The 15,780-nt window shown below is 35.4% G+C and overlaps 1 protein-coding gene across 2 annotated transcripts in view; it reads right to left on the reverse strand.

Moving 5' to 3' along the window:
- LOC127979202 (retinoic acid receptor beta-like) overlaps nucleotides 1-15,780 on the reverse strand; it is a 210,493-nt gene that overhangs the window by 80,087 nt on the left and 114,626 nt on the right. The window contains exon 1 of one of the 2 annotated variants that reach the window (XM_052584491.1): nucleotides 8,055-8,529. The exons of the other annotated variant lie outside the window; for it this stretch is intronic. Within the exon in view, the coding sequence (XP_052440451.1) occupies nucleotides 8,055-8,184 (130 nt within the window). The 5' untranslated portion in view covers nucleotides 8,185-8,529. Of the gene's footprint in view, nucleotides 1-8,054; nucleotides 8,530-15,780 lie in introns of those variants that run through there. 2 annotated transcript variants of the gene reach the window in all.

The raw sequence follows: 15,780 nt of genomic DNA on the forward strand, positions 1-15,780 counted from the left end.
AATAGGGGGAAAACAAACTGAAAACAGCACTGCTAATGCACAGAGTCAACCCAGACAGGTCAATTAAGAAAGACAATTCCAAGTACGACAAAATGCTTCTGCAGGACATCAAAAGGAATTTAAAGAAACTTAAAACTACCATAGTTAAAGCAAGTTATGTTAATTCTATCGGTAACACTTTATTGTATGGTGTCCTTGTTACATGTTACATGTACTGTATTTACAATCATAATAACAATTAATAATTACATGCAAGTAATCCTAAAACAAACCATAATCCTAACCCTACCTTTTTATTAAGTACAAACCCTATTCCAAAAAAGTTGGAGACACTGTACAAATTGTGAGTAAAAAAGTAATGGAATAATTTACAAATCTCATAAACTTATATTTTATTCAAAATAGAATATAGATAACATATCAAATGTTGAAAGTGAGTCATTTTTAAATGCCATGCCAAATATTGGCTCAATTTGGATTTGTATGATAGCTAATTCCAAAACACTTGGGACAGGTAGCAATAAGAGCCCGGAAAAGTTAAATGTACATATGAGGAAAAGCTGGAGGACCAATTTGCAACATATTAGGTCAGTTGGCAACATGATTGGGTATAAAAAGAGCTGAAGAAGATCATCAATTCCACTAATGCTGTGGCGAAAAATAGTGGAGCAATATCAGAAAGGAGTTTCTCAGAGAAAAATTGCAAAGAGTTTGAAGTTATCATCATCTACAGAGCATAATATCATCCAAAGATTCAGAGAATCTGGAACAATCTCTGGGCCAAAGCTCATTAAAAATGGACTGTGGCAAAGTGTAAAACTGTTCTGTGGTCAGACGAATCAAAATTTGAAGTTCTTTTTGGAAAACTGGGACGCTATGTCATCCAGACTAAAGAGAACAAGGACAACCCAAGTTGTTATCAGCGCTCAGTTCAGAAGCCTGCATCTCTGATGGTATGGGGTTGCATGAGTGCGTGTGGTATGGGGAGCTTACACATCTGGAAAGGCACCCTCAATTCTGAAAGGTATATTCAAGTTCTAGAACAACATATTCTCCCATCCAGACGTTGTCTCTTTCAGGGAAGACCTTGCATTTTCCAACATGACAATGCCAGACCACATACTGCATCAATTACAACAAAATGGCTGCGTAGAAGAAGGATCTGGGTACTGAAATGGCCAGTCTGCAGTCCAGATCTTTCACCCATAGAAAACATTTGCCGCATCATAAAGAGGAAGATACGACAAAGTAGATCCAAGACAGTTGAGCAACTAGAAGCCTGTATTAGACAAGAATGGGACAACATTCCTATTCCTAAACTTGAGCAACTTGTCTCCCCAGTCCCCAGACATTTACAGACTGTTATAAAAAGAAGAGGGGATGCCACACAGTGGCCTTGTCCCAACTTTTTTGAGATGTTTTTGTTACACAAGTGTGTTGGTGTGTAGGTAATTGCAAGACGAAGGAGATATAAAAAAGGGTACTTTTAATAATCCACAAGAGAACAGGGGCACAACCAAACACAGATCATCTTCAAACATGAAATGACAGGGTATTTAAAAAAGAAATGAGAGGAATGAAAACAGGTGGGGAGTAATCAATTAACAAAATAAGAAATGGAAACTGACCAAATAAGGAATACTAAAAGGAACTGAAGTCCATGACTGTAAAAGTTCGCCCCCTCCCGGAATGGTGCATCCTCGCACCAACAGAGATAGTCCAGCGGAGAGAGGGTGGGGGTTCAGCTGAAGTTGAAGGCACTGGTGACTGAGGCAGAGCTCCAGAAATCCACTGCGGAGTCGGAGCAACTGAGGATGGAGGTGGAGCCAGAGGCAAGGAGAAGCCTGACAGAGCCGGAGGGATGGAGTGATGAGGTGAAGCCATAGGAGTGGAGTCCCGAGGCAGCGGATGGTCGACAACTGACCAAGGCAGAGCCGGAGGGACGAGGGAGCCCGATGAAGCTGGTGGGATGACGGGCCACAGTGGAAACGAGGGAGCTAGGTTCCAAGGCGGAGTTGATGGGTCGAAGGACCGAGGTGGAGTCCAGGGCTCGGAGTCTGGAGGCTCAAGCGCTTGGTCAGATGCTGATCGAGGCTCAGGCTTCATGGCGATGATTGGCTCAGTCTTGGCGGGCTCAGGCTCTCCGTCTGTGATGGGCTCAGGCAGTATCTCCATTCAGCGGGATGTGGGGGCTGGAGATATCCTCCTCAGCGGGGCAGATGGTGAACGGGGATCCATTATTGTCCAGCACCCACTCCATGAAGGAAAGGAATGAGAGGAATGGAAACATGTGGACGGTAATCAATTAACTAAATAAGGAATGAAAATTGACCAAATAAGGAATACTACAAGATTTGGAAGTTCATGACTGTAACAGTGTTGATGCCATGAAATTTTAAATCAACTTATTTTTCCTTTAAAGTGATACATTTTCTAAGTTTAAACATTTGATATGTCATCTATGTTGTATTCTGAATAAAATCTTGAAATTTGAAACTTCCACATCATTGCTTTCTGTTTTTATTCACATTTGTACAGTGCCCCAACTATTTTGGAATCTGGTACTCAAATATATAATTACACTATAACAAGTACACCTTAAAATAAAGTGTAACCATGCCATCTATGATATTTACATTTTATCTTTTAAAACTATTTACTATCTTTTTAAAAATAGTATTATAGTACTATTACAAATATATTTATATTGTACAAGTATACTTATACTTTTATTAAGTATTTTATTATTTTCAATTCGCATGTAAAAATGCCACTGAAAGTAACATAATATCATGTATTATTATTGTACCTTTATTTAACCAGGAGGTCCCATTGAGATTCAGAGATAAAAAAAAAAATTAAAATAAAATAAAATAAACAATTTGCCAAACTTTCATCCCACATTTATCTGCTGACAATGCATTAAAAATAGGAAATTAACAATTAGCACCAAAAGTAAATAAGTCTAGGAATAATTGCAGTGTTTGTGTGTGTCTGTATGGCTCTTTTGTTCTGTATGCCAAATAAACAAAAGCAAATGTTTCCTTAATGGCAACTCACCAGAGAACATGTGCTACTTAATAAAACTGCAAAAAAATAAATAAATAAATAAAACAAACAGCAGAAATGCGTTATATAAATGTAATGAATTATTATTATTATCATTATTATTATATAGACTACTGCTGACTGTAATATAAATGGACTCAGAGGACTACAAAGGTAAGAATGAAACAGGCTTTTCTTCACTCCTGACATGAATTCCTCCACCATTTAACATATTTCCACTGAAACAACTGTGACACAAGCACACCACGACACAAACTATGACACAAAGATGGATCCTGCCGGAAACAAAGACAAAATGGCATGAAATGGCAAAATGATAGATGGAAAAAAAAATATGTCATTTACGTTTAGCAGACACTTTTATCCAAAGCAACTCTCTGTGCATTCAGGCTATACATTTTGTTATTTTATTATTTACCAGTATGTGTGATCCCTGGTAATTGAACCCACAGCCTTTTCCGCTGCTAACGTATTGCTCTACCACTGAGCCACAGGAACACATTACGAATGATGCAAACAGAAAAATGTGTAATGTTTCATTTTAACCCTTTAAAAGCAGTTTGAAACAATACGCAGTTTGAAATAATAAGACAGACGATCTTAGCTTACTTTAATTAAGACACAACAAAATGGTTACAGCTTGCAGAATTATTCTGCAAATAGGTAGCTGACATTTTCATAACTCTGGTATATGAATATTTGTATTTCTAAAAATAACGTACACCACAGGGTGAACTGCCTAAAAGCTAAATTGTAATGTTATGTGAAAGTGTCAATATTTTTTTTATGTTGACTAGCACCTCAAATAAAAGTAGCAAAATAAAGTGAACTGTGACATACTGTACCCAAAAATTCTTTATACAAAGGACTAGCAGTAAAATTGATAAACAATAGGGACCATAATTTATTTCACCTGACCACTTACACCTTAAGTGTTTTTTCTTTAATTGCTAAAGCAATCTTTTTACACCACAGACTGAACAAAATTAAGCATATATATATTCTGTTTATATACAGGGAATCACACACACATGCATTACCTCTTTAATCTAGACTTGATGTACCATGTCATATCTGAAGCATAAATGGTGAGTTATATACCTAAGATTTATTAATTTAAATGGGTTTGGTGTTTGTTCAGATCACTAACCCTCAGTATGAGCGATAGTAACAGCAAGGCCCTCCCATCATCTATACATTAAATGCAGCTTCATCCCATTTCAAAGTTGTTTTAGAGCTTTTTTATTCCCTCCGTACAGAAGTCACATCACAGGCGCACAAAATTAGCTTGCTGTGCACACTGTGCCAGTGTCCTTTCAAGTCTGCCTAAAGAGAGAGAAAGACAGAGAGCGAGCAAGCAGTGGTCATAATTAGCACATATCACACTAGCGTAATAGAGGGAGGTGTATAAATATCTTGCTCTAATCTCTTCAAATGCTTCTTATGATGTTTTCACATGCTGAGGCTAAAGGGTTCAAACATAACTAGCAGCTCTGATGACAGACTAGTGTTGGGGGAATACTGTCGTTTGGAGCCCAGCACAAACTTGTTGTGTTGAACTGCTTAAATTATATAGGACACGTTTCCCAAATCTGGTTGACTTGAACGCAGAGAAAGATTTGGACTAGGTAATGACAAATAAACTGATAGCTTTGAAGCTGTGAAAACTCACTAGATCCCAGGACTAGCCCACACAGCAATGTTTTATTTTTATTTTGTAATTTGCTATATTTGTTATTACATTGTTAGCAAATATTTAGATTCAAAACAATTTTGTTGTTCTGTTGAAACTTTTTTTTCTTAGAATAGTACTGTATATAGGAAGATGTATTTGTTTTATTTATTAAGTGTTTTTGTCTAGTTGCACATGTACAGGTTAATACAGGTTTGTGATGCTATCACAAAACATATGCACAACACACAATGGAAAAAAAACAACGAAGTATTGCAGAAAATTCCCCAGAATTGCTCAATTCTCAGAAGGTGAAAAAAAATCCAATACATTCTTTATTAAATACAAAAAGTGGAAAGACGTACAGTTCTTGCTTCTTCTGAAGGATGCAGTTACAGATAGTGTATGCTAAATATACTGCAACATCGAATCGCAAGTACAGGTTTGAAATAAATTGCAATAATAACCAGCTTTAAAATGTTTTTGTAATATTGAATCTGCAAATCCCCTAGTGAATTATGCAATTGTTTTAAAATATTTGAAGATGTCAGGAAAATTAAAAATGTTTTAAATGTCTGTACATACAGTATCAAACTGTATAATTGTACATTATCAACCACTGAAAAATCCATATCAGTCGACCTCTGCTAGTAACGAGCATGACATAAAACCACTATTAACTAGCTAATGTTTATATCACTATTCAGCACTTTTAGAGACCAACTAATAACCCTGGTTTACATGACAAGGGCTATGTCTTCACCTGTCAAGATGCCACTTTATTAATTATTTTAATTTATTGATTTGAATAATAATATTGATGTTATTACTGTACTTTCAGTGATACACTAATAAAATACACATTCAGTCAAAATGAATTTGCTTCCATACTTTGAACTGTCAATAACTTTTTTTATTCAGCTTAATTTCTCAAAGATTTGCACTGAGCATCATGTAGATAGAGAACACTCTATCTACTATTTCTGATATCTGCCTCATATGATCAGGGAGGGCAGCTGTTTTTAACAAACTCAAATTTCCCATGTCTGTAATTAATACGGTAAAGGTTTATCCGAAATTAATTGAAATACCTTAGCTGACCCTGTTGAAATAAGACTAGGAATTAAATGGAATTTAAAATATGAAATATTATCATGAAAAATCTACATTCACAAAGATATATATATGTATATATATCATCCTTATTATCTTTGCACCAATTCATTCTTGTTCTCAATTCACTGCACCACAGATAAACACAAGCTGTTTTATCAGAGCAGTTTACCAATACACACTAATGATCATTTTCTAATCCACTGAGATGCGAATAAACACATTTGGGTTGTGTGATTACTAAAGAATCTGTTGAACTATGGAACATAATTTAATTACTCATAGCTGCTGAACCAAATACAGAAGACATAATGATGAATGAAAATGCTGCCAGTTTCCATCGCATGATACCGTTTGTGTTTTATTGAACTGCAGCTGCATTTTAACCTTAGTCAAGATCAAGCAGGTCTGGGGGAAGTTCAAGATAGAGCTCAAGAAGAGTATATAATCCAGTAAATCAAATGTTATTCAGTCACACTGAGTGAATGGACTGCGGTAATCTCTCTGGTACAGCGTGAACACAGGCATCTCAGGGAGCTTGAGTGGGCTGTTGACACTGTCAGACGGCTGCCGTCCGATAAGGGCCACTTTGCTTTGATTTGTGTCCACTGAGCAAATATAACCGGGGAAATGACAGTGAGTGTGCACTCAGTGCTATCTTCATGAGGGTCATTAGGGCATAAAAATAAATAATGCTTTTGACGGTAAAGGACCAAACAGACATTTGGATGACTTGCGTGGAGGTTGTGCTTTCACAATAAATGAGTGCTCAAGCAAGCTCAGATAAAAAAAAAAAAAAAGAAAAAAAAAAAAAAGAAGAAGTTAGTTGTGTTTCAAAAGTTGGTTTCAGGGGTCTTTTCTGTGTATATCTGTGTGCAGGTTGGGGCCGGCGGGTGTCAAAGTCATGAATGTTTACAGAGCACATTCCTAAAGCTGCTGCACCGACCATAAATCACGGAGAGGAAACAGGTTCCACACAGTGCAGATATGAGCGTTCGGCTGCATCTAAAAAACTGTGGACTGTGTTTTTGGACATAATGGACATATTTTTAGCAATAGCCAAAAAAACAAAAAAAAACAAATAAATATTGTATGGGTTATACCAAAATTCATTAGAGTAAAGATCATGGTCCATGAAGATATTTTGTAAATGTCCTACCTTATTACCGAACCTGAACTTGGAGAAAGTGAGGAGCTTCGTGACATGTACATGTTGAACTGAATAACATTCTGCTATAAATAAAACCTAATATTCTTCATTAGCCCTTAACTGATCAGACATTAACTAATCATTCAAATGTTTGGTAAGACTAAACACCAAACAGTGTCCATGCTAAAAACTGTATCTTAACACTTTTTTGAAGGTGTCCTTGTTACACGTTACATGTACTTGCTATTATAATAACAATACATTAAGCATAATTACATACAAGTAACCCTAAGCCAAACCCTAACCATATAGCACGTCCATGTAGTTAATTAATATAACTCAGTACTTACATGCATAATTACACTGTAACAAGGACACCTTCAAATAAATTGTAGCTTTAATTACAATATTAAAAACAAGAACAAGTAATTACAAGCAGTTGCAACACCTACAGAAATGCAAAGGAGACCTCAAGAAGTGCTCTAGAAGTGTAAGAGTAATACCGTGGCACTTTTATAAATACAGTACTTTTGAATGATGGCCATATTAATGTACCATGCACCTCAAATAATTTCATTTTACTACTTTTTACATTTTGTTATTTATGATTTTATCATAATTTGTATAATTGAAACATAATTTGCCAAGTGTGTGTTTGTGTATAGAGCAAAACCAGACAAACAAGTATTACCATAGTATATTGATTGCAATATCATGGTAGATACAGATATTGTATATACTCTATTTAACGATTAGCCTACCATCCTTAAAAAATTCCATATAACCTGTTTAAAACATAGCATTACCATGGTAAGTGATTAACAAAAATTAGCACTACTATAGAAAAGTGATTGTATCATGGCACTCTAATATAATAGCACTGAACTACATTGTTACACAAGATTACCATGCCACTTTTTGGAACTGTTATTTAATATGAAACAAAAAAAGAAAATACTAATAACAAATGGGAAATACAGATTGATTTATTATGAATGAAGCGTTATGTCCATGCATGACTGTAATAAGGGAATAAAAGTGTAGACCTACAGTGTTTGGTGCGTCGGTGTTGCCAGCTGAAGCACGCTTTGAGCGCTTTCTCCTGCAACATACATGATGAGGAACTGGACGAGTAAAACTCCAGCATGTGTCCCGATAACACGTCCATGCAGTCAAACATCGTGCACTTTATTTCACTGAAGAATAAATGAATAAAATATCAGTCTGCTTGCCCTTCATTTGTTCAGAGAAACTCCATCAACTCTTGGCAGTCGCAGATCTCTCTCCGTTTCCACACAGTCTCCAGACATGCGATCCATCCCGATCCTCACTGGCGATTTTCAGAGTAAAAGCGATCGCTAAACGGATATAAACACGGTTCCCCTCGGTCTTGTGTCCCGTTCCGGTTAGCGACAGCGCTTCTCTATTATGAGGGGTGATTTTGTAAATACAGTATATCGTGTTCAAACGCCCAATGACGGATTTCGTCTCCCGCCTGCGTGCAGCTCATATCCTACTAGTTCATTCCGACACAATGAAAGATTGAGTTGCCTAATATATGCGAGTGAACTTTCTGTGAACCCTTCCGAGGCTGCTAACCTTCAAATGACCCACACCAGTGTGACATCACCAGCGTTCACACACACACACACACACACACACACACACACACACACACACACACCGCAACGCAGGAGAGGCTGAGAGCAGAAACACATTTTTTCTTCGAAAGAATATTCCCTACATATTAAAAATTTTTCTGAGTTACAACTTAGCTGCAGTTGGGCTAAGAGAACAGTTCATAAAATGAGTAAAAACCTAACTTACACGTTACTTTGTACATATAAGACTTTACAGATATATTATTATTTAAGAACATTCAAAAACGAAAGCCTACTTTTTATGTAAATACAGTATTAAAAGAGCAAGTGCAGTCTGAGTGTAAAGCATCCAGACATTCAATTGCATGTTAATTACAATTACGTGAAATTGTATTATAGCTTAAATGTATATTTTTATTTAATTTGAATATGTGCAATAACCTTATATTTATTTGTTACCACTCTACATCCTAGTCCATCCCTACACCTTATTCTATTCAATTCTATTCTATCTACAACACACCCGCACATACAGGTCTTTTTGTTTTCCAATTTATTTGTCTGTTTTTTATTAGGCTATATACATATGTGTATTTTTATTTTATTCTATTTATCATCTGTGTGGTGTTGTCTCTGTACTGGAAGACTGTGACACTAAAACAAATCCCCTGTATCTGCAAATATACTTGCCAATAAAGCTCTTTCTGACTTCTGATAAAATTTTATTTATTTATTAATATATATTATTGTATTTTGACTCGCTTGTTAGGACCTGAATCCATCTTTATATTTAACTTCATAAGTACTGCTATTGTCTTTGAAATATATAGTGTAATGTCAAATGCACCGATAGGTATTTATAGTAAATTAAAATATATGTTAGTATCATTTCTTTGAGAGTACACAAGTAGCCTTTTATTGAATTAATATAGGATTTAAAGAACACTGAAAGTGCACATAGGGACAATTAAGCACACTTGTTCAGTAGAGAACAGTACAGCAGAAAAAGAAGAGAACATACCAGTAGAGAGAGAGAGAAAGATGAAAAAGATAAGATAATAAAGAAGAGTAGAACAGATGTAAAGAAGGAAAGAAAAAGTACACTAGCCCACAAAGGCAAAATGCAGTAAACAGTGTTTCAAAATTTTTATAGACCAAGATGATACTGATTTGATATTTGTTTTGACAAGGCATTTTCTCGGAGCCCAGGATTGAGATGAACTTTTGTCACAGGACAAATCAATCTAAAGAAATCCTAATTATGGTCACTCAATGTAAAAATGAGCCTTGCACTTGCTTGAATTGCAAGGAGCACACAATTTATTATCATTATTATTATTATTATTATTATTATTATTTGGCACTAGCTTTTAACTATAAGGTATTCTTGTATATGTATAACACTGTGACAAAGACACTTTAAAGTCCATAATTACTTTAAAAAGTACTTTAGTTTATTTGCATGCACATTGCCCTTTTTAATCTAAAGATACAACATAAAAGGTAAAAGAATAAGGTCACAACCTGATTGGACAGCTTACTGAACATGCAAAACAATGCTCTGTGTTGGGCTAAATGTGCTTCTGGAATGTTTGTGTACAAATGGTGGTATTTTTACCAGCTGAGAACTCATAAAGAGTTTATACTGTAAGCTGTAATGTGCAACATCACTCATGATGTGAAGAACCAGGTATGCCCAGGAGTCTAGAAGAGAGCTGAGATCCTCTGAAAACTTAAATCTTGGTCCTCTTGTTTGGTGCATATGATGCTTTATCACATATAATATTCAATACAATGTTTATTAGGTACTAACAGTAAGCAACTTTGCAAAACTACGTCAACTAGCAGTCATTAGAGTATTAGTATCTATCACTTTATTTTGGTAGGTCCACAGCATTCAACATACTGACTGTCAACTTATTCTACAAGCCATAAACCTAACCTGAAAATCTGTTCTGAGAGTTAGCAGACATGTGGCTGCAAAGTAACTTTAGTGTTATGTCTAAAATGGACTGTTAAAATTAAAGTGTAACTGATTTTTAAGTGCTGCACAAAACAGATAAACATGATTATACACAATAAAACACAAATTGTAAAATGGGTGAGGTTCATCAAAACAGAAAATGAAATGAACCGCACTAACAGTGCAAATGCACAAGATTTCGTTTTAATCAAACCAAACCTTCCAAGTGTCAACACACCCTCAGATATTACCACTTCTTTAAAAAAATATCACATAACAGTGCTCAGTATATTTATTTCAAATATATATTTAAACTTGTTTTAAACATTAGGCAAATTAAGTGAAAAAAAAACACTTGTGTTTTCAGCCAGGTACTGCATGTGTGTTTGTCATTTTCAGCTGTCTCTGCATGTGTGTGTGTGTGTGTGTGTGTGTGCGTGTGTGAGAGGTGAGGAGCACAGAGGGAGTTACACAGCCTCCATGACTACCCAAACATCTTCATGCTCCGTAGTTCCTCCATCAAACATGACTATATATCCTAAACTATAATCACTGACAATAAACTATAAATCACTGTACAATTGCTTTAGAAAACATTCAAACATGGCGGTGCATTGCTTTAGACATCCAGCTGGAGGAGAGGTGGGAAAACAGCATGCATGGACAAATAAATAATGGACACTTGAACCTGTTTTTTTTTTTCATAAGACACAAGACTACATGAACTTACTCCAATAATACCCATATGACAAAAATATATGACATTTATTGCCTGTATATTTCTAAGCCTGATATTATCATATATGTTATCTCTAAGGCAAGGTTTATGTTAGCTTATGTAAAGACAAGCAAGGCCGGCTGAATTCTGCTTTCTATGGCATGTGCTGCATTTCCACTGTTTTACAATGGATAAATGTGTGGCGCTGTAGAGCTCAGGAGAGCAGAGGTAACTGTCCCAAACAGCACATTTCACGTGCACTTGTGGCCTTTGGATTTACAATGGCCACTGTATGTGCTCGTCTGTTATGTCCACGAGGACGTAGTGTGTCCCATTCAGCATTTTAGCTTTCAGAAGGTCACGAGTGTCCTCGATGCACACTGAAAACACAAAGCAGCATTACATCATGAAATGTGAACTTGAGGATTTAGGGAGCGATTTGGGACAGGGTCTCAGTAAGATCATTACAGAGCCTACCTGCTGAAGCCATATGCTACATTTGAATATATCCAACTCTGTCCAATACTAAAATAGTTTAGAAACTAAGCAAAAAAAAAAATGCTGCACAAATTTAGAATTATGATGAATTTAGTATTTAGTATTTACTATCTATAAGTTTATGGGGTAAGATTATTTTTTCTTTTGGTGGAGCAATAACCCCATCTGTAGCCACTGCTACCATCACTAAAGCAAGCTTATGATAGTTAACTGAAACTAAAATCATACAAATATTTTTGATACATGAAATAGAATAAATGTTAACTGAAATAATAAAATAAAAATATTTCAAAAACGTTTTCAGACAGTTCCCAAGGAGACATCTATCATGTCATTTAGTTGAACTTGATGTCCTAAGATAACTAAAACACAAATAAATATAAACATTTATTTATTATAAATTGTATAGTTTACAGACACATATAAACTAATAAAAATGACAAAACACACAAAACAATTGTTAAAACTTTACTGAAAATAATTTAAATAAACACAAAATAATTCAAACTATTAATAAAAACTACACAACAGCATCTCATTGATGAAATAACACTGTTGCTCTAAGGAACCAAATGAATAATTAACAAAAGATTCTTGGCATCACCGCTCATGGTTTTGGACACCGGACAGAATAACCAATGAGGTAAGAAAATAATCTTATTTCAAAAGCAAAACAATGTTATTTTTCTTAGCCTGATGCCAGATATTTTTCTTGTTTTAAGCAAAAACTAACAAAAAAGTCATTTTTCTTCTCAAGTAAATGTATCTTGAAGGTCAGGTCAGTCAGAGAACTTACAGTAATGTATAGCTGCGGGGCTCACTGTGTGTGTGTTATCTTATAGAAGTTAACATTCCAAATGGAACGTACTTCAACTTACTTAGCAAGTCAGTACACCTCCCATAAACCAATACCCCACCCGCACCTGTCCGCAAGGTCCCCAGCCCCCTGCGTCCCGCTCACGGTTACACTAACCCACCACACAGGTAATCAATCCGCCTGGACATGCACCTGTAATTAGGAGGTGATAATGAATGCATCCATCAAGATAAGACATTTTTTGGCATTGTTGCCCAGCCCCAGCCTGTTTGCTCTGCCAATAGTTTCTGGAAAGGAACAGATGTGTTGCTAGATTGTGTTTCTATATTCCTCAGCCTGCTTGAATACTTGGAATCAGTTGGAATTTGCATAAACTCTAATGAGAATTAAAGTGGAGGAGAAGATTTTAAAGTCCAATTTTGAGAATCAATTTAAATTTCAACTGTTCCTCGCACAAAGCTAACTTATGGTTTCAGACATCTTGAAATATGGCACAGAAATCATCTGGAGTACTTTAATGATACTTTTCTGGAGATTATCAGCTCCTGCAACAATATGCTTTTATTGTATAAAAGCATGAACATTACTCATTTTAGGAAATAAAAAGATAGCATGCTTTAAGAATAATTTGCTTAAAAACTTGCCTTTTTTGTCTAACTAATTTTAAAAGAATATGTAATTCTCCAAACCAGTTAGGTGAGGTCACTAGAAACTTTAAGTTAAGTGCGCAGGAGCTAGTCGAAGCTAAAATCTGCAGGACACTGGCACTCCAGGAGCATTGGAAACTCGATCATACATTACAGGGCTCCTCAGAGCAACTATATACACCCTTTATAGATTTTTCTATGTTTTTTTTTATTTTTTATTATTATTATTCTAAATTATGTACTTGTGTTAGGGTCAATGATCTTCTTGCATCTGTAAATAGACTTTGATAGTAATTGACCTGATAATGTGTGACTACAGCTGGTGAGATATCTCCCATCAGAGCTCTCGTGGCTTTGTACAGATTTCTATCTTCTCAACATAAAACACAAACATCAAAAATGGTTTTGTTTCACACACATTACGTGGAAAGAGCTTAGACATATCTTTAGTTATATCTGTATTTGAAGGAAAAGTATATACAATTCATAGAATAGAACAGAACAGAATAGAAAATAATAGATTAGAATAGAATATACAGTGTACTGTATATGGTGATTAAACAACATAAGGATGATCATAAGGTGAGATGGGGCTAAATTGTGTTGTCTGTTGTTCATTAATGTAGCGGGTTATGAATATTCGTTCCCTCACATGCATCACATGTGTATATCAAAATGTGGCCTAGAGTGTTTAGAGATTAAGTAATATGTTTGCTGTTGCAGCACATATTGATAAATTAATAAATTAGAAATGTATAGATAAATATGATGCTGAAGACATAATCAGCAATGGCATAACAAAATGATGTGAAGTCTCAAGTTTGTTGTTCACAAGTCATTTTTTGACAACTTAGGTGTAACTCAAGTGTTAGATGCAGACTCAAGTTAGTAGCTCTGATTTACAGCTATGTTTTTATTTTATTTATTTATTATTATTATTTTAATATCAGTGTAGTGTGTTTGGAGATTATTAAATGTAAGCTTTTAAAGAACTGAAGTAAAAAGCATCTAATCATGATAAATGTGATTTAAAGAACATACTGCTGGGTGTCAGCAAACACGATAGGACATCAGGGTAGGTCAATACAACCAGCAGGTTTACTGAGGTTTGGGGCAGGTGAAGACAAGACATCAATGTGCAGCTGAGTATCCAGGTAACTGAAATAATTAGCTTAACTTGGTGAGGTGTCCTCTCCTTTTATTTCAGGAGGGGAACCAGGAACCGAAGATCATGGGAGCGCTAGAGAACAAGGAGCAGATCGCTGGAGTACTTGAGGGTAGATAAATAAAGGGACGAGTCAGGTAAGTAGTGCAAAACAGCTGCGAGAGCAGACAATGAGAGTGTGGAGTTGAGCGTGTTCTTATGGGGAGCTTGAATGGCAGCAAACCCTCACCTGATGGAGTGGCTTCCAGATGCTCAGAGTAATCATCTCATCTCCATAAGAAACATATGATTGCCTTAACAAATTCACCAGGATTTTTGAAAAGGTTCTGTTCACACATGATCTCTTAATGGTAAATCATCGGTAATTTACCAGTGAAGACTGTATTTGTGAAAGGGGCTAAACTCTTTCTCTGTGTATGCTCTGAATTTGAATTGCTTGACGTTCATCTTGGAAAACAGTGTGCATTTTCTCACTAGATTTGTAACGTAAATCATTTATAAACCTTTGCCATCACAGGAGAATACATCAACCTGTTTCTAAATATGCCATTTATTGTACGTCACGTTTTCAAAATAGGTTTTTGTGTTTGCATTTGGCCAAATATTAAAATTGAATGGATTTAAACATTGTTTTATCATGCTGTAAAGTAAAATGTCATCAGGCCATTGTTGCCCTCTGCAGGTATTTGTTATAATACAAAATATACTTAAAGGGTTAGTTCACCCAAAAATCTAAATTATGTCATTAATGTCTCACCCTCATGTCGTTCCAAACCAGTGACATCTCTGTTTATCTTCTGAACACAGTTTAAGATATTTTAGATTTAGTCTGAGAGCTCTCCAGGTGTAAGTGATTGACAAGGGAGTACAGGTGAGTGGCAAGAGGGATGCAGGGAAATCTAGTGCAGAAGCAGCTCAACTGGTGATTGTGAAAATGGGAGCATATTTCTACACTATACATATTTATGGGAGCTAGTTTCTACATAATTTCTCTTTGTATGCTTTATGTCTGTCTAAGACCTTGGCCACATGGAATAAAGCTTTTCTTAAAAGTAAATAAATAAAACAATTTAAAAATCTGCATTCCAAGTACACTTGCGCTCATAAGATTACATAACCCTTGCATAATATGCAAATATGTAAATAATTTTAACTAAATAAAAGGGATCATGAAAATTGCATGTTACTTTTATTTAGAACTCTCCTGAATAAGCAATATACATAAAACATGTTTACAAATATTACACAAAACAAAATAATAACTGAATTTAAAAAATGACCCCATTCAAATGTTTACATACTCTAGAATCTTAATAATCTGTATTGTTTCTTGGATGATGCATGATTGTTTTTATATTTTGTGACAT

Source organism: Carassius gibelio, chromosome B19, assembly GCF_023724105.1.
Source record: "Carassius gibelio isolate Cgi1373 ecotype wild population from Czech Republic chromosome B19, carGib1.2-hapl.c, whole genome shotgun sequence".
Classification (NCBI taxonomy): domain Eukaryota; kingdom Metazoa; phylum Chordata; class Actinopteri; order Cypriniformes; family Cyprinidae; genus Carassius; species Carassius gibelio.